Below are 20993 nucleotides of genomic sequence, written 5' to 3' on the forward strand. Positions count from 1 at the left end.
ATGCACCATAGACAGTGACATTGGCATGAATGCATGCGCCATATCCTATGGCACCTTAGTTCAAAATATGACTGCAAGCGCCCTCTGACCTCCTCTTATTGGCGATTTTTTTTTATTTGAAACATGGTTACTTTGGTATTTTTTCTTCTGAAAATATAGTTATTTTGGATTTCTTTTTTAAAACATGATTATTTAAAGAAATTCATTTAATAATTTAAATATTCATTAATAGATATATCAATTGTTTTTTTTAAATTATAATTATTATGAATTTGATAGTTTTTAAAATCAAATATCCCTGTGACTAGAATTTACCTTTTAAAGATGAACAAATAAGATTTGTGGGTAGGGGCGGCAAAACAGGTTGGGCCCGTCGGGCTCGCCCGTTTAACCAACTATTTTTGGTGGTATGTGGCGAGGTTTTCGGCTCGGTGTTTTAAGTTGGTCCGCCCCGCCTAACACACTTTTAAAATAGGCCGAGGGCGGAGCGGAGCAGGTTTTTCCCGTGGGATTTTTGTTAATTTGTTTTATCTTTTTACTTGGAATTAAAACAATATTAATGTAGTTTGTAGTAGACTTACTTTTAAAACAACCCTCATTTCTTCAAACCCTAATATTCATTTTTCACATAGCTATAAACACCTTATTTTAAAGATATTAATTGGTCTCTAATTCGTTCTTTATCTTCATTCATAATAGAAAAATTCTTTATTGCAAAACATAGAGAATACATTCTTTTCTCTTTTCTATTACTCGTTATCATTGGAGTTGAGCTCTAAAACTTTAAGGTAAGTTTTGCACAAAGGGGTTCGTTTTTCATTATGATAATAAAGTTTTAGTTTGTATTTTGTTCTATTTAAGTTCTCATTTCATTTATTTTTTTGGCACTAAAATGCTCAATTAAGTGCTTATTATTTGTCTTAATAATTATTAAACAATAAAACTTTGTTTTTTCTTGAACTATTTTATTTTTGAGATGCTTCTATTGATAAAACTACTAATTTTGATGTTGTTGATCTTGATAATTATTAAATAATGGGTGACGATGAGAAGAGAGATGGTGGAAGGTTTCGTCAAATGACTACGATATCATCCAAAGCTTCATATGTTCAAAACATATATGATGATTGATGAAGTGTTTGTCATGGAGTCTTTAAGATTGATTTTTTATTGTTGATTATTGGTTGACTTTGTTTAGATTGTGCTAGTTTTTTTCTTGATTTTTGTCCATATATGTCCTTAACTAGGTTGTGCTTGTTGATTTTTTAAATCAAATGGATTATTTTGGAATTTCAGTATGTTTGTTTTAAGCTTATGATATTGTAATTATATTGTTTTATTTATGTTGAATAATATGACATTTACATTAAGACTTGTTAAATTTTTATTATGCGTTGTTAAAATTTGTCGGTCTCTTTAGTAATGATTAACCATTTTGTAAATTTTGTAGTAAATCAAATTGTAAAAAGAAAATTGTCGGACAGACCCGCCAACTCGTTAGTAAGCAGGGCAGACTTGACTTTTGAGTTCAGACGCCTAAATTTGTCTGCTCCTTCCCACCCCACTTTTGGACGAGCTTAAATGGGACATGCCTAAATGGGGTGGACTGTCCGCTTTGCCACCCCTAATTGTGGGTTCAACCTGTGCCTTTACATATGATGTCCCTATACAACTATCAACTGAGCTGACTTAACGAAATAAATTGATATTTTTTTATTGGATGATGTAAAATTGTTAAATTTTTATAAAACAAATTCAGTAAACTATTTTACACATGGGTCAATATCAATTAAATTTAGAAAAATACGTCAGTTTGTTTCAGTTTTTTTTAAAAAATAATTTTTATAATATTATAGATTTTTATTTTTGTGTAAAAAAATTTATAATTTTTTTCATAAAAACTTCAAATAAAATTTTAATTTGAATAGTTATTATTAAAATACTATTTTAGATATTTTATCATTTTATTAAAAATGTTTTAGATATTTTTTTTAAAAAAATCACTTAATTTTAAAACTATTTTAAATAGCTTTTCAAAAAATTATTTATAAGATATAATTTTTTAATTAAAAAACCAAATTTAAAATGATTTTTAATATTTAAAAAAATACTTTTATCATTTTGAGAAAAAAGACTATGCATTCACAGTGTAAAATATTTTTACACTGTCAACCAATCAGAGAAGTGTATTTCGTCAAATCACACATTTAATTTTAAAATACTAGTATGACATGGCAGAACGTTAGGACACTACCTTTAATTTTAATATTTTTTTAAAATACAAAGAATTCTTTTTTAAACTAAACCTAATAGATTAAAAAAAATCTAACTTTTTTAGATTTTTTTTTCAAAATAACCAAAATTTTCAAAAAAAAATCGAAAATAACCAATTTTTCAAAAACAAAAACAAAATAACCAAGTCTGGTAGAGGATGCGCCAGATGAATTGGCGCCCCCCATACCAATAAGAGGAGGCGCCAGTAACATTGACGCACATGCATTTGGCCTCATGAGGAGACGCCAATGCTTGTGGCGCCTGCATTGGCCCTCATGAGGAGGCGCCAATGCCTCTGGCGCCTAAGTGTCTTTTTAAAGGTGGGTGTATGCGCCAATTCATCTGGCGCATACACCCCCTCCTATTATTTTATTTTAATTTTAAATTTTTTTTTTAAATTTTTTTTTTTTAATATTTAATATTTATTATTTAATACATAAAAAATAATAATGAAAATAAATAAATTCATTAAATATGTATTAATTGGTTACATTGGACAGACAAAAAACTAATGACCCGCCCGATTATAACGTCCCCCCGTTCCACATCCCGGTGCGTTAGTTTGTCTCCGAGGTCTCCCACGATTTTCTTGAGGTGTTTGTGGTCTTTGGGTGCTGACCTGATCGAGCGATGGCTGGTTGGAAGGTCCGACGGAAGTTCCGGCGGTATTTGACAGATGTGTCATCATTTGCTCCTAATATCCGGAGGGGTTCTGGCCAACGGCACTTCCGTAATGGAGTTCGGTGCCCATGTCATCGTAGTTAAGGCGTTGGGGTTGGGTGAATTGGGGACGGTATTGAGTCGTTTTGAAAACGAAGCAATGGTTCCTGAGGCGTACTATAGTTAAATAGTGGTTGGGTGTTCATTGGTGGGGGGCTACGATGACGTAACCCATATGAATCATCTGGGCTATAGACGGTTGTGATTGCGGGGTTTGATTCTTGGTTTTGTGTTTGGGTGGGTGGTATGAATGGATTGCGAAGTTGGATGGTTGGTTGTTGGGTGATTGGCATGAATGGGTTGCGATGTTGGGTGTGTGGTTGTTGTGTGTATGTGGTCGGTTGATATTGTGTGGTTGGTTGTTGGGTTTGAGTGGGTTCACAATGGTGTTGGGTGGTGAATTGATGTGGGGCATACGATGACGAAGCAAGTTGGCGTGGATCCATCAAATACCGCGACTCAGATACAAATTGCTGAGTTGTTACAGACCTAAACCATGCCATATATTGTTGAGTCGGTCTTGCACCTTGGATGACTGGTTCGTTCAAGATATGTTGTCATCGATTCCTCCATTGACGACACATGTCTTTTGCAAAGTCTCTCCAGTCAGAATAATCCCACTGTGCATCGGCCCTTTTTTGATGCCAATTCCCCAAACACGTGGGAGATTTTGGAATATGTTGTAGCATTCCGAACTGTAGTTTGACTCGGTCACTTTGGTGCATTTCCACTGTAGTGAATCGGATAATCGGTGTCTTCGCTGTCCAAACTGCAGCATCGTCATGGTTCACATCATGATTCAGACCCATATATGGCCTCCAAACAAACTATAAAACAATACCAAATCGTTAGATGGAAAATAATTTGAGAAGTATTTTTAAATTAAAATATAGTTTGGTAGGAGTATTACATCGTCATGTCCAATGTGGTCCAATAGATTTCGATAGACTACAATAGCGTGTTTCGGACACCTATTGTAGTTCATTCCCCTTACTGACCACCTAAGATAATAAAAAGAAGTGAAAAATATTATTTACTGTTAATTTAAATAATAAATATAATTAACTAAATGGTGAATGATAAAGTGTTAGACTTACTTGGTTTCAAAGGGGAACACGAATGGGCACTCATTTATTGGGGCGAGCGACGACATTCTAGACCACCCCCAAGCTTGAAGCAAATAAGCACATGAAAAAAAAGTACATGAATTCTTTTTTGCAGTTCTACACATTGCACTATATAGATGGACCAACACAGCTGAACCCCAACTATAAGTGTTTACCTTATTAATGTTGCGTAATAAAGGTAAATACATTATATTCACAGAATTACCTGTACTTTATGGAAACAAAAAGTTACCAAATAAAATCATAATATAACATCGAGCTTTTATTATTTTCTCATACTCGGTTGAATCGTCGAACAATACTATACTGACATAATATTGTTTTAGGTATTTTAAATTTATACCTTGCCCCCTTGCTTGACCGGATGTGTCTCCCTCAGTTTCATCGTCTAACAAAGGGGCACCCAATAATTCATTGCATATATTGTTGTCTTGGTTAACTTGCCCATTCACCGCCTTTCCGTCTATACGAATACCCAACAACATGTACACGTCCTCAAGTGTGACGGTACACTCACCAATCGGAAGGTGAAATGTGTGGGTCTCGGGTCTCCACCTCTCCAACAAAGCCAGAATGAACTTGTAGTCCACCGAGTATGAAACAATGTTTAGTAGATTTCCAAATTCACATCCTCTAATATATGGTTCTATTAAAGGATCGTGGGGTACATATTCATGTACATGACATCTAAAACGCTTCGGATCCTAATAACAAAAAAGTAAGAAAATACAATTAGAAAAAGAAATACATACTCAACAAACACACATCTATAAGAAGTAATCCAAAAATAAAAACTAAAAAGAGAGAGATTACAAAGGTATAACACAAAGAAGATATGTATTAGAAGTAATCCAAAAATAGAAACTAAAAAGAGAGAGATTACAAAGGTATAACACAAAGAAGATATGTATTAGAAGTAATCCAAAAATAGAAACTAAAAAGAGAGAGATTACAAAGGTATAACACAAAGAAGATATGTATTAGAAGTAATCCAAAAATAGAAACTAAAAAGAAAGAGATTACAAAGGTATAACACAAAGAAGATATGTATTAGAAGTAATTCAAAAATAGAAACTAAAAAGAGAGAGATTACAAAGGTATAACACAAAGAAGATATGTATTATAAGTAATCCAAAAATAGAAACTAAAAAGAGAGAGATTACAAAGGTATAACACAAAGAAGATATGTATTAGAAGTAATCCAAAAATAGAAACTAAAAAAGAGATATTACAAAGGTATAACACAAAGGAGATATCTATTAGAAGTAATCCAAACATAGAAACTAAAAAGAGAGAGATTACAAAGGTATAACACAAAGAAGATATGTATTAGAAGTAATCTAAAAATAGAAACTAAAAAGAGAGAGTATACAAAGGTATAACACAAAGAAGATATGTATTAGAAGTAATCCAAAAATAGAAACTAAAAGAGAGATATTACAAAGGTATAACACAAAGAAGATGTCTATTAGAAGTAATCCAAAAATAGAAACTAAAAGAGAGAGATAACATACAAATGCCGAGATATTCTCGATTGTGCCTTTGTGTTCATCGCCCATAGTCAACAAAGACATAATTTGAATTTGCAAAGCTTGAGTTTGGTAGATGAAAGAAGTGTGGTAGAAGAAAATACTTGAGTATTGATGAAGATGATTTGATATTGTTGATATGAGAGACTATTTATAGATGAATGAGTGAGTAGGTTTGGAACCTAAAAAGAGTGTGATTGGTTGCATGGAAAGACAAGAGGAGACAAGAGAATGACAAAATTCAGTATGGAAGAGAAAGCTAACATGTGAGGAATCTTCTTGGCGCATGTGAAGAAAGCACATGCAAGGGAAGAGGAGCCCTTGAGTTTGGCACCTACATGTGATTTCTCACATGCAAGGAAGAGGCGTCCTTCCTCTTAGCGCCTTAGTGTAGGGAAATTGGAAGGGGCGCCTTTCCTAGTGGCGCCTAAGTGTAGTTTTGTGAAGAGGCGCCTAACCCTTTGGCGCCTCAGTTACTTTATGGCGCCTAGGGAATGGGCGCCTAAGTTGGAATCTTAAGGCATAGAGCTTAGAGATTATTTGATTCCCTGGCACATGTGTATTCTTTTCAATCTTTTCTCTACGTGTTGGATTCCTTCTACTGCATGCATGGTCAAGTCTATACAGACAATGACCAAGTTATCAATGCAACGACCAACTTACCAATGACCAAGCTATTTATGTTGTGTAGATGAACAACTTAACAATGCATTCAATTCCAATTCCATTCAAACTATCTACATATTTAATATTTCAACATAATATCTTCCACACAACATTACATGATCAATGCCCATGTCGAAGGTGAAATATTTGATCATCAGTTGTTCGGTTTTTGATTTCGAAACACAGAGGTGACTCGGTTTACAATAAATTGATGATCAAAATTTTCACATCTGAAACAAAGAATAGAAAAGAAATTGCAGTGCAATAATGTGGGTCAAATCATCTATAAAAATCCGGTTTGGTTTGCAAAAAACCAGGTCAAATTTTATCAGAAGAAGATTCGAGATGATGATGATGTTCAACATATGTTTGGAAGTCACGAACAATCCAATTACAATGATATAGAGTTGTATATAGTACCACATCAACAACATGAGTCTTAGTATATTGATCAGTCACAAGTGTTTTGTGAGACTGATGACGAACAAGCTGAGGTGAATGTTCTAGATGATGAAGAAGAGGAACTCGAGATCATTGTTGATTCGATGATGAATGCTGAAGAGGAAGATGAGACAATACCAGCAAGTCATGTATATTGCCCACCCCAACACATGACAAGGTTAAATTTAGGTTCAGATGAACCTTCGGCAGATGTATGGTACAATCCTTATGTGCAAATGCAAGGATCTCTGAAATAAGGAGACACATTTCGCACAAAAGAGGAATGTGTAAAAGCCATTAAGAAATTCCACATGCAACTATCAATAGATTTCAAAGTTGACAGAACTGACGCATTGAGGTATAAAGTTTATTGTCCGAATGAGCACTACCTTTTTAGGTTGTCAGCTTCGTACCGGAAGAGGAGCGAGTCTTAGGAGATTGGATTAATGGGTCCAGATCACACATGCATGCTGATAAACCCAATGCAGGATCATCGTAAATTAAGCTCTCAGCTAATATGCGATGAAATATTGCCTGCCATTGGCGACAATCCGTCGTTAAAGGTGAGTACAATAATCTCGCATATTAGGACAGAGTACGAGTACACTCCATCGTATAGAAAGGCATGGATAACTAGAACAAAATTTGTTGAAAAAGTGTTTGGCAATTGGGAGGAGTCTTACAAACAACTTCCAAAATATCTGTTGGCTCTAAAACACTATGCTCCCGGGACAATCGTCAAGATGGAAACATTGCCCGCATATACACCAAATGGTACGTATGCTGTTGGAAATAGAATATTTCACTGTCTATTTTGGGCGTATCAACCCTGTATCGTTGATTTTTCTTTCTGTAAACCAATTATACAAATTTATGGTACATGGTTGTATGGAAAATACAAAGGAACGTTACTGATGACAGTGACACAAGATGGAAACATCAATATTTTTCCAGTCGCCTTTGCCCTAGTTGAAGGGAGACTGCTGAGGGATGGAGTTTTTTCCTAAGAAATCTCTGATTGCACGTTGCACCTCAGCCTAACTTGTGTTTGATCTCTGATAGACACCCCTCAATCCTCCTTCGATGCACGCGTTTTGTATTAGACATATTGCTCAAAATTTCATGTGGGAAATCAAAGATAAGACGTTGCGTAAGAAGGTTGTCAATGCAGGTTACGTATTATCAGAACCTTCTTTCAAACACTACCGTGAGGAAATAAGATTGTCGAACGAAGATGCGATTCGGTGGATCGATAGTATTCCGTTGGAGAAGTGGACTAGGGCATACGACAACGGTCATCGTTGGGGCCACATGACAATAAATCTTATGGAATCAATGAACTTTGTCTTCAAAGGCATCCGTAACCTACCAATAACCGCTTTGGTGCAAGCTACATATTTCAGGCTAGGGGCGTTGTTTGAAACCAGACGCTCAAAATGGAGTTCAGTGTTGCAATCTGGACAGTTGTTCAGTGATGCTTCAATGAAATTCATCAGACATGAAGCTGTCAAAGCAAACACACACGTGGTTACGGTATTTGACCGAACTAAAGGTTGGTTTAGTGTTGCCGATTCCATGGATCATAATGAGGGCATGCCGATGGGACAGTACAGAGTCAAACTAGATAGAGGTTGGTGCGACTGCGGAAGGTTTCAAGCCTTTCGTACCCCTTGCTCCCATGTCATTGCGGCGTTCTCAAAGGTTCGAAGGGATCCATCCTACTTGCTATCTAAAGTTTACAAAGTCGTCAACCTTTCAAATGTTTATAAAATTAGTTTTTCGGTAGTGGCAAAAGAGGATTATTGGCCAGAATATCAAGGGGACATCGTTTGACACAACGAAGTTATGCGAAGGAAGAAAAAGGATCGCCCTAACAGCACCCGAATTTGAACCGAAATGGATACAGCGAACAAAATGGTTAGACTATGTAGTTAATGCCGTCAACTAGGTCACAATCGTAATAACTGTCCTAGTGTTGGAACGAGCACAACCAGATAAATTCAGATGTACCTCTGTTGCTATATATGAAAAACTAAATTTATTTTAAAGTACATCTGTTGCAATATATGAAAAACTAAATTTACTTCATAGTAGACGTTTGTGATGAAAAGACAGTTGTTCATAAAAAATAACACAAACAATTAAAACAACTAGAATACAAAAACTATGCAATTACAACCATCAAAACAATTTTGAACATGTAATGCATCATCCTACGAGCGTCTTGGTCGATCTTAATATCCACCCATTCGCACACTTCTCCGTGTTGGTTGAACGTGGACACAAGCCATTGTATTCTTATAATTCGTCCACCCTCTCCAATTTCTCCCTCTAACCAATTGTACAATGTCCGATTAAGACGTTCAAATGTATCTGTGTTCCAAATTCAAACCTGTATCGGAGTCGCAACGGCAGAAAATATTATATCAGCATTTCGTTTCTGAATGTATGCAGACATTGTTGAAACAAAGAAAATTGAAATTGATGGTTGAACTAGACTAGAAGATGAATTTGAGTGAAAATAATTGTATGCAATGCGTGATATTTATAGAGACGGAACATCTATTAGACAAAACACGTGGATGCCAGTTGAATTGACGCCCACATGACCATTACAAACAGACGCTACATGAATTGGCGCCCACCTTTAAAAAGACACTCAGGCGCCTCCTCATGAGGACCAATGCAGACGCCATAAGCATTGGCGCCTCCTCATGAGACCCAATGCATATGCACCAATACTACTTACGCCTCCTCTTATTGGTATAATTGACACACCTCTACCAAATTTAATTATTTTGATATTTTTTTCGAAAAATTGGTTATTTTCGATTTATTTTTAAAAAATTTGGTTATTTTGAAAAAAAAATCACTTTTTTACGTTGAATTAAAACACCAACATATTCCTATTTTTCTTTTACAAGATATACATTGATTCTGTTTCCAATTTATGATCGTTGTGCAAAACTAGGTTCCAAATATTTCACAGTTCATATTTCAAAAAACCCAAACCGGAGAAACCCGAAACCCTAACCGTGCTTCTAGAGTGAAACTTTTCCGGCGAAATTCCCCAAAATCGACGGCACAATGTTTACGCCGCAGCGGAAAGCACGGCCCACATCTGCGACGACAACATTCACTCCGTATCGAGTCGGTTCAACCCCTGGTTCTGGCCTCACACCATCCACAAAAGGCAAAGCCGTCGTTATCGCCGATGAACCGCCGCCTCCGCCGCCGCCATTAGGTTCTCTGACTGAAGCTAGAGGTGGGATGATGGTTGCTTCTGGGTTGGATGCTGGGTATGCTGAGGATTGGAAGAAGTTTAGGGAGGTTGGGTTGTTGGATGAAGCGGTGATGCAGAGAAAGGATCAGGAAGCGCTTATGGAGAAACTCTCCAGGCTCGAAAAAGAGGTTTGTTAGTTTGGTTTTGATTTGTGCAATTTTTTGATTTTGAATTGGTTAGGGTTAGATTGAATTGATGCTTTTGTGCTAAATTTTATGATTATGATGTTGTTTTTTGCTTTTATAGAGAATTCTGCATTTTGAATTTAGTTACTTTTCAGGTTTTTTTGCAAATAAGATCATGGGTCGATTTCGATTAGATGCTTGCAGTTAGGATTTGTTAGTAGCTGTTGTTATTTTAATTTTAATTTTAAAATATAGTTGCAGTTGCTTATTAATGTTTGTATGTTGATATTATTATAATTTTGAGGAATAAGCTCTTTTGATTGCTTTTTACTAGCATATGGAGTAATAATGAAGGAAAAGTACTTCGTGTTATTGCATGTAAACTATTGGCAGTGTTTGATAAATGTGTACACAAGGGCTATTGTTCTGCACCATGCCATTTAGTACAAAATGTTGTCAAATAGCTGCTATAGAGGCGCTACAACACTGTTGCATAGGGAATTTAACAAACCCTTATTTTTTATGATCAGCAATTGACAACACCGTGTGAGAGAGCGAGAAAGTATGACTGTGAAAGGAGTTAACAAGGGAATTTGTGGGAGAAACCAGGCCTCTTGAGTCTTGAGTTCCCCTGTAATCCTTGTGTTTTCTTTTATTTTACGAGACTTTTATACTTCTGTACAGTAAGTACACTTACTAAAACCCACTATGTTGATATCACCTGTATTTTCCTATCAGGATAGGGGATACATACATAATTTGTATTTGAGAAATTGTTAGCTAATTTTTTATCACAATGTTTTCGTTAATTTTGTTACTAGGTCATCAACATAAATGATAACATTAGAGAAAGAGTTGGGGATAACACATATCACACAAAAGATGGTGGTAATTCGGCATAGGTGGTTTCACTGGTTTGGGCATAAAGAGAGGGAAGACCTATAGATTATATAGAACAGACAGAGAGTAGTCAAATCACCTTAGGCAGAAGAAGACCTATAGAAAAGATACGAGGGAAACTATTAAGAAAGCTCAAGAGATTAATTATTTGGATAGAGATATGAATGTTGTATATTAGAACATTATGGCGTCGATTAATCTATAAAGCCGGTCCCATTTAGTTGGATAAGGCCCGGTTGTTATATTGTTGAAAACATACCATGGCGCCGATTATCAATTACACTTTTGTAACACTAGAAAATAAACTTTAATTTAAATATAATGGTTTAAGTTGGAATCAAATGATAAATTCAAGCTTGAGAAACTAATTACTTCTGCAACAAGGTTAAGGTGATTCATGCCTTTGTATTGACTGACTCTGATTCTGATTATTGATTTCCATTAATTTTTGCCTTAACTCCGTGATTTAAATTCAAACTCAATAGCTCATTAAAGCCACTTGTTCTAAAAACATTGTCATGATAATGCAATGAAATCTGAATAAGGATTACCACTGTAGAATAAAGTAAAAATGTATTTAAGTGGGTAGTTAAGACTTAATGTCGCATCTAAATGTTGTGCTTTTAGAACATTATTGTAACAGTGTGTTCTTTTGGAAACCATATATAATTTTGTCGATGATTGACCATTGATGAACTTTTGGTTCTTTTCATTTTTTTGTAGCTTTTTGACTATCAGTACAACATGGGCCTTCTGTTGATTGAGAAGCAAGAGTGGAGTTCCAAGTTTGATCGGCTGAGGCAAGAACTAGCTGAAACTGAAGAGGTTTTAAAACGAGAACAATCTTCACATTTGATTGCATTGTCTGAAGTCGGGAAGCGAGAGGAAAATCTGAAGAAAGCATTGAGTTTAGAAAAGCAGTGTGGATCCGATGTATGCTCTTTTTCTATCTTCAAGTATATGATTGTGTTGAATTTGGTTGTGCTTGCTTACTTGCTCTTATTGACATTGGTTAGTATTGGAAGAGCTGATCCCAGGTTTGAGGCTGAGCTATAGGTTTTGTTTCTGTTGCTTACTTTGCTTTCCCCTTTTTCTTTAACTTCACTATGAAATATATATGCATATTTAATTGACTAAATAGTAGTGCTATGTTTGTGATCTATAAGAATTACTCACTGACCTGGTCAGTTCCGTCTGTTGTAAGTTTTAATCATTTTGGAACTCACAGTTATGTTTTATGGCCGCAATTTATTTTCTACTCAATTGTTTGGATTTGATGAGAGTTGTTAAACATGTTAATGTACCTCATCATCAACCGTCTTAAGTATTTTTGCATGTTAGGTAGCTGATGCTACTTCATGGCTGAACTAGATCTCAGTCTGACAGTGACACTTTCAAAACATCGTATATGCTTGATGTGTGGAAATCATTCCTAGGTTTTTGTTCTTGACATTATTAGGGTTTTTAAAATAATTCACAAAAATGTGGAAATGCAATGGCTTTGGTTTTTAAAATAAATGTAGGGTTGTTTTTGAAAGAAAAATATGTTTGGATGATAATGTTTACATTGTATTATGCTTGGTTTGCAAAAAAGACAAAAAAGAAACTTATGCACTGGTGGGCATGCATAATTGAGTTTTGGATATAGAATATCTTGCCATACTTTAGTCAAACTACTTCTTGGACAACCTGCAATGATCTGATAGACAGATAGATGTATGCATATATGTATACTGCACTTGTCTCCTAATATCCACTAATTTGTTGTGTTTTGGTTGTCTTTGCTATTTTACATGTTGATCTTGAATGGAAAGAGTAAAATTGCTTTCTTTCCTTGAGACTTTTAACATAGGATTTGAGGACTGGCTTTCATTTGATTTTAAGGTTGTCCTAAATTGTCCTAATTTGCTGAAATTTATTAACCGCAGCTTGAGAGAGCTTTGCGTGCAATGCAAGAAGAGCTTGCCCAAGTCAAGTCTTCCTCCCATACAAAGCTAGATGAAGCAAATGCATTGGTGGATGGAATTGAAGAGAAGTCTTCAACGGTTAACAAGAAACTTTATGATGCAGAAGCTAGGCTTGCTGAGGTTAACCGAAAAAATGCAGAGCTAGATTTGAAATTGCGAGAGGTGGAGGTTCGCGAAAGTTTGCTTCAAAATGAGCGTTTGTCAGTAGCTACTGAGTATGGACCACGTTCTAATCTTGATGAATATTTCTAGTACTCATATAGCCATATTTAGTCTTGTGCTCTGTAAATCAGTTCATTGAAGGTTGTATTTTTCCCTGTTTCAGTCGGGAATCATTTGAAACAGTATTCTACAAACAAAGGGAAGATTTGAAGGAGTGGGAGAGGAAGCTACGACAAAGAGAGGATATGCTATCTGATGGTAGGCAAAATCTTGGTGAGAGAGAAACTAATGTGACCGTGATCGAGAGAAACCTGAAGCAGAAAGCGAGAGATCTAGAAGTGTTGGAGAAGAACATTGACTCTGCTAATTCTTTATTAAAAGAAAAGGAAGCTGAGATAAGTAAAAGAGTATCAAATGTAGACGCGGAAGAGAAGGTTTGTTTTTTAATTTCTTATTGTGCAATTCATTTGCCTTTTGTAAACATGTAATTTGCTTTGGTTTGGTTTTTCCATCATTAATGTTGTGGTTATGGTTGCAGAATGTGGATTCTATGAAGAAAATACTGGAGATGAAAGAGAAAGAATTACATGCACTGGAACTAAAGCTTAGTGTCAAAGAAAGAGTAAGTTCAGACATCTGGTATTTTTACAATACAATAGAATGTTTTCTAAATTTGATAATCCAACCCAAATCAGTTGTTATGGTGTGTAGTTGCTGATGTTTTTTTAAGAGAATCAAATCAAACAAAACAATCCAATTAATTATGATGATCTTAGTTTATCCCAAACTCAAACCATATCAACCAAGTAACATCCCTACCTTTGTGGTCAATATGATAATTTCCTTTTTGAAATTTACTTTGAGAACAATGTCCCTGCCTCTGTAGCTATGTTGTCAAACTCATTATCCTGTGATATGTAGTGTGTTTTCTGAATGCAAGTTTACATAAGTTGAATTATAGTTACATTGAGTAATTCACATGATTTTGTTGCATTCTAACTAATGTACATGTATTTCTTACAGGAAGGGATTCAGAAAATTCTTGATGAGCAAAAGGATACTCTGGATTTAAAGTTGCAGCAGTTTGAGCTTGAAATGGAACAAAAGCGGAAATCCCTTGCTGAGGAGTTTAGCAGTAAGGTGGAGGCTTTGGAGAATAGGGAAATCGAAGTAAACCATATGGAAACGAAGGTTAGAAAAGAAGAGCTGGCTTTGAGTAAGAAATCTGAGAGAATAAAGGAGCAAAATAAGGAACTTGAGACAAAGTTGAAGTCTTTGAAGGAGAAAGAAAAGACTCTGAAAATAAAAGAGAAAGAGCTGGAGAAGGAAAAAGAGCACTTGATTGCTGAACGGGAGAGTTTGGAGAACTTAAATGTTGAACTTGGGACGATTAGAGCTGAGATTTCTCAGCAGGAGCTGCGAATATGCCAAGACACTGAGAATTTGAAGCTTACTGAAGATGAGAGATCAGAGCATTCTCGTTTGCAATTGGAACTAAAGCAGGAGATAGAGCATACCAGAACGCAGAAGGATTTTATTATGAAGGAAGCTGAAAATTTGAGGGAGGAGAGAATTAGGTTTGAGAAGGAATGGGAAGAACTGGATAAGAAAAGATCTGAAATTAGTGGAGAACAAGAGAAAATTGATAAGGAGAAAGAAAGGTTAAGAAAACTGAAGAATGGTGAGGAAGAAAGGTTGAAAAGAGAGAAGCAAGATATGCAAGATCATTTAAAGAAAGAGCTGGAAAAGCTTGAATTGGATAAGGAATCATTTAGTGATTCAATTACACAAGAGAAATTTCTTTTGTCCGAAAAGATAAAAAATGAAAAGGCACAAATGCTTGAAGATTTTGAATGGAAAACAAGAAATCTTGAGAATGAAATGCAAAAAAGGAAGGAGGAAATGGAGAAAAACCTACAGGAAAGAGAGAGAAAATTTCAGGAGGAGATGGAAAGAGAGCTTAATAATATTGATATGTTGAAGGATGCTACTGAAAAGGAATGGGAAGAAGTAAAGTCTGAGGGGACCAGGTTAGAGAATGAGAGAAAAGAACTCGAGACAAACAAGCAACAGCTGAAGTCTGACCAACATGAGATGCATGCAGATTCTGAAATGCTTATGAATCTTAGCCAGAAAGTGAGGAAAGAGCGTGAACGCCTTGTGGCTGAAAGAAATTATTTTATCGCACTTGTTGAGAAGCTCAGGAATTGCAAGGACTGTGGGGAAGTTGTTAGGGACGTTGTTGTGTCCGATCTTCACTTACCTGACAGTAAAGAAATAGATGTTCTTCCCTTGCCTCCCTCCCCTGTTTTAAACGATACACAACTTAAGAACTTCGAGGACAATGTTATTGCTTCTGGCTCGAACTATTCTGGATCTACAAGGCCTGTGTCTTGGATCCGCAAATGCACGTCCAAGATTTTCAAATTATCCCCAAGTACAAAAACAGATTCTGTTGGTACTTCATATATGGGTGGGACATCGCCAGAGTCTGATGTAAATGTTAATATAGAAAAGGTAGAAGAGCCTACGGCATCTCCTAATATAGAAGGACCAATAATTAATGTTCAAGAACAACAGACAGCTGGTGGAGCGGCTCTTCCCTCTTCCGATACACCACACTTCCAATCCGATAACATTGTTAGAGAGGTGAATAATGAATACTCTTTGTCCATGGATGAGCACAGCTACATGGAAAGTTTGACAGGTGGAGGTCCAGATGATTCTCAACAGTCAGTCCCAAAGGTTGGTCGAAAAAGACCTGGGAGGAAAAGCAAATCTGGAATTGCTAGAACTCGCTCAGTGAAGGCAGTGGTTGAGGAGGCCAAGGAGTTCCTAGGAAAAACCTCTAAGGAAAATGTGAGTTTGCAGTCTTATGATACTGATCATATCAAAGACATCAGTCAAGAAGACTCCGGTCACACTGAGAACGTTATCGGTAAAAGGCCGAGGAAGCGGCAACACCCACAAACTTCCAGGATTGTAGAAAGTGAGCAGAACACTGCTGATAGTGAAGGACATTCAGATAGTATCACAACTAGTAGGCGCAAGAAGAAAAGGGAAACAGTTCCTCCATCCCCACAAGTTACTAGGGAGACACGATACAATCTCAGGCGGCATAAGACGTAAGTTTAGTGTCAGGGGCCATAAAAGGTTAAATGTTTTACTTTATTGTACCACTGTCAGTGTACACACTGGTTGTATTTATTTATTTGATAGTTTTCCTGGAACTTAGTTTTGAAGTAACTCATCACTCATTTCCCCTCTTGTTGCCCCTTCACATTAAGGAATAAAGTAAAATTGTGGTGTGCCAATTCGGTGCACTGATATGGCTTGATTGTTTCTGTCATTTCCAAGGTTTATTCAAATTGAAATATTAGGCCCAATTTACTCTGAAATAATTTTTTCATTTCATTTTTTAAAATGTGTTCATTTTAACTTGCTAATCAAAAGATGTGAGACCTTTAAATGAACAATTGTGATGGATAAAGATGAAATGCTGGTTAGAGATTCTATATTTTTAAAAATAATGAAAAGACATTTTCATTGTTTTCAAAAAATACACACAATTGTTCGCTTCAAGAGTCTAATAACTTCTTGTTAGCAAGTAAACTTGACATAAATTTTAAAGAATGAAAATAAAAAATGTTTTCACAAAGTAAACAGGGCCTTGGTTTTTGCTTCAAGTCATGTAAATAGATTCTCGGTTATAACCTTTCTCATAATAAATTAATGAAAAACCTGTTCTTTATCTAAGTGTTTGGCTAATAATTATTACATTCCCACTCGTCTTTTATAAAGGTGAGATGCGGAGGTAGTTCTGGGATTTTAGAAAAGAAATTTTTACATATAAATCTCATCCCGTCTAATGTGATTATATTTTTCCTCACCCTTGTGAATGAAATCCACGGGAGTGTTGAAATTTATTGTCAAAGGGAAACATTTTTGGCTGACAGTTGAAAAACTGAGTCTTTGGATCCAAAGTATCATTAGAATTTTTGAGAAAATTGTAACATAATAGTCATTTTCTTGTTCTGGTTATGATATTTGCTATTTTGGCATTAATCGCTACTTCAGTGCTAGATTGATTATTTATATGGACATAAATGCACTAGCTATCAGATATTAATGACAATTTAGATTGAGATGGTAGTTTCTGATATGTCAGTTGAAAGATTAGAGAAACTTCTTGTTGATTTCATGTTTGATTATTCATAAATAATGTTCTAGTGAAATGAAAACGATCTTAGTTGAAGCCACTCAATCTTGATTTGATTTTGGATTTCTTTTCTGGATTATCTGAAGGAATTGCATGCATGGATTTATTGTGGTGGATACTTTTCCAATTATAAGTAAGATCTGACTGTGTATAATAGGAGGTCGATTGCCCGATTGGGAAACTATTTAATGCCATTTAGTCATTTAGATTACTGCTAGAGGATGTCAAGGGTGTTACTGATTGTGTCTTTCACGTGTCTGGTCAAAACTTTCTTGATTGTTCTGTGATAGAAACCAGCTGATATATAAAAGAAAATAGGGAATATCCTTTGGAATTACACAGTAATATTGCAGAACTTCGAGGTCTGCACCTCTCTAAGGCCAAAATGGCCTTTTTCCTATCCAATTCCACGGTGATAATCTCTCTCCTATCTTCCCGTATTTATTCTAAAGATAAACCTACATAATTAATCCTAATAATGTAATAATTTCCACTAAGCACTCTTAATAATATGATAATTGCTATTTAAAACCATAATTGCTTAAGTCATATGAGAAGTCTAACATTCTGATGTCATGCCTTTCCTTGAACAGTGCAGATACAGTTTCTTCAGCACAAGATTTAACTAATGGAACAAAGAACGTGGAAAAAGAAGATTCAGATAGTAAACAGAAGGAGGGTGATGAAAATCTTAAAGCAGTAGCAGCTGATGACAATATCCAAACCACAACTCAAGTGCAGGTATCAACAGTTAAGTCTGTGGAGCTCAAAGATGATCGAGTTGTAAGGGTAATTTATTTAATCTTGTTTTTTTGATGATTGGTTTTATTGGAATTTTAGTTATATATTATCCTTTGCTTAATATACAAATACTTTTTACAGTTTGAAATACCAACATACATTATTGATGACAATGGTGCTACAACCAACTCTGTGGACCACGTTGAAGAAAGTGGTACACTGGAATATGGAGATGAAGATGGAAGCATAATCAATGACATTGAAAATGAGGAGGAAGAGGAAGAGGAAGAAGAAGAGGGAGAGGAGGAGGAAGAAGAAGAGGATCCTAGCGAGGTGTCTATCGGAAAGAAGATTCTGAAATTTTTCACAACATGATGAAAATGTTAAATATTTCTTTGATAATACATTATCAAATATAGATAAATCCTCATTCCTTTTAAATAGGAGAGTAGACATAATCTCTAGGTTATCTTCCATGTTTATTTTGAGATTTATTAATGCAAAGATACAAACCATTGTTTTGCCTTTCTTTTTTCCATTTTGACTGTCATCCAGCAAATTGATTGTACTGTGTAGGATTGTATTGTATTGCTTAGGCGCATATGATTTTCCATTCTTACAATAATAGATGATTAATAATGATAAAGTGATATTAATATTCAACGGAATCGTAAAGGAGTGTTCAATTTTCATGTTAGGCTTTTCTTACTGTGCTAACATCTTACGTTCTCTCTTCCGTAGCATTTCCATAATCACAAAGGAAGAAAAGAGGTCAGTCTTTTTGTTCACCTTTTGCATTTCCTTTACCATTCTTGATTCATTTTCAACACATCTATGATCTCTTCTATTTGTTTTAGTCCAAACTGTCACTGATTTTCTCTAGGGATCCATGTTGGTATTTGTATTGATATATTCACTTCATTATTGAGGGGCCAAATTCGTGGTTGGCAATGAAAATCATGAGGCAAATTATGCAGTAGAATTCAAGTAAACTCCTGTTTTGTATGTGTTTTTCCTTTTCAATTTATCTTCATCCATATTCGTCATGTTTGACTCAATAACATCATGAAGAGGTTAAAGCTTATAGACAAAGCCAACATGCTCTCTTTATCACAGTGTTGCTGTCTGTGGCAGAAACATGTGTATTACAGCCTATGACAGGAATATGGTGATTGGCATAAAAATATGTCATACCAAATTTGACTATACTGCTCTATCACCATCGAGTGCAAGATGTGTTTGGCAAAGTAGAAACCTTACGGCCATGCTCAGGTACTTCTTAGTTTTTACCCATCTGCATGACTTAACATTAAACTGCTAAATTTTGAAGAAGTTAAAAGAAAAACCTTAGACAAGGTTTGAAGAAATTTGACAATATTTTGTTATTACTGTGTTGAACAGTGGACCCATTCAGGATGGTTCTCTAAGTTGTGCCAATTTTTTGGAATTCAAACCAGAAACTTTGTCTGAGCTCAAGTACCTTAAAGCTCTATCACTTTTCAAATGCTCTGAATCACAATACATATGTCGAATCACCTTTCACTGAGAACTGGGAAAACTTGCTTGCGATTTAGAATGAATCCCTTCCTCATTTTATCAATCTCTGAACTATTCCGTCTCATAGTGCATGATACCATTGATCTCCTTCAGTGTAGTTAAATTGAGACCATGCGGGGTTTTGCAGAATGACTAGTTGATTTTTTTTCCAACCATCATAGATGATTTGTGAAGGAGGTTTGCCAACGCAGCACCATAGGCAGCAATGGCATGTTTATATGGCAGAATTTTTCGCCTTCTGCAACTCCATCTTTTCATTGGTTTTTCGTTGATCTCATGGAACGGAAGGGATGATATTGCATGTACTTTCTACTAAGTATCTATGTTGGTAAAAAAATAGTCAATAAAAACTAGTTCAAGTTAGTTTTCTAGTACTGGTTTTGAACTAATTTGATTGGCTTATGACTCGAATTTTAGGAATACATCAAACTATTGTCAGATACGGTTAGACTCAATTATTTTGTTTAAAGGCTATATTTTTGTAACTATAATTATTCTTTATATTTTACTAATGATGTCGTAAATATCTTGGGAGAAAAAATGTGAAGTATCTTACCCTTCTATTTTGATTCGTCTCATAATCATTTTTCAATAATGTAACTGAAATTGTGCAAAAAAATTCTCTTGTAAGAACCACATGAAATAGTGTACTATAAAAATCTTAACGTTTAAGTAGCAGCGTTACAGGCGTCCATATGAACATTTCTCTCAATCTCTAAGGGCCTATCTATCAATCTCACTTTCTTGAATGATTTACAAAAGAAATTCTATGAAAATTTTGAAATTATCCTTTTGTACCCACAATGAACTCTCGATGCAATTGACTAACACTACTAGTATCTTTATCAGAAATGCATCTCCAACTACAATTGACTAACACTACACCCTGATCTTAGTGGGGTCGGTTACATGATCAAATTTTGATATAATGTTTTATTCAGGATCATATTTTTATTTAAATTATTATTTTTGTGATTTTCTAAATAATTTCTCTTGTGATTTTCTTAGATCTTTCTATTACTTCTTGCTATTAGATTCATTTTTATTTAATATACTCTTTTTATCACATAATTTACAAGTATACTTTTGATATCTATATTTCACCATCTTTTTTATTATAGATGCTATTTCAACAGTCTCTAATAATATTGTCATTTTTAATCTTATCCTATTTAATTTTATCACATTCAATGAAGCATCTTCATCCAACATTCTATCCCATGCAACATCGCATTCCTTACCGCAGTCCGATAAATTTTTTTCTTCAACTTAAACGGTATCT

General features: G+C 35.2%; 1 protein-coding gene across 2 annotated transcripts; it reads left to right on the forward strand.

The window, feature by feature from the left end:
* Positions 1-9681: 9681 nt before the first annotated feature.
* Positions 9682-18822, forward strand: LOC127121277 (protein CROWDED NUCLEI 3). Of its 2 annotated transcripts, none has more exons than XM_051051824.1 (8): positions 9682-10168; positions 11789-11998; positions 12994-13247; positions 13358-13628; positions 13733-13816; positions 14218-16319; positions 18007-18202; positions 18296-18822. In XM_051051824.1, exons 1-8 carry the CDS (start codon positions 9845-9847, stop codon positions 18527-18529), a joined length of 3675 nt encoding a protein of 1224 aa, XP_050907781.1. In that variant the 5' UTR covers positions 9682-9844; the 3' UTR covers positions 18530-18822. The 2 variants fall into 2 exon arrangements, with proteins under 2 accessions (XP_050907781.1, XP_050907785.1); XM_051051828.1 differs by having other exon boundaries at positions 18007-18196.
* Positions 18823-20993: the final 2171 nt, after the last annotated feature.

Source organism: Lathyrus oleraceus, chromosome 1, assembly GCF_024323335.1.
Source record: "Lathyrus oleraceus cultivar Zhongwan6 chromosome 1, CAAS_Psat_ZW6_1.0, whole genome shotgun sequence".
NCBI lineage: Eukaryota > Viridiplantae > Streptophyta > Magnoliopsida > Fabales > Fabaceae > Lathyrus > Lathyrus oleraceus.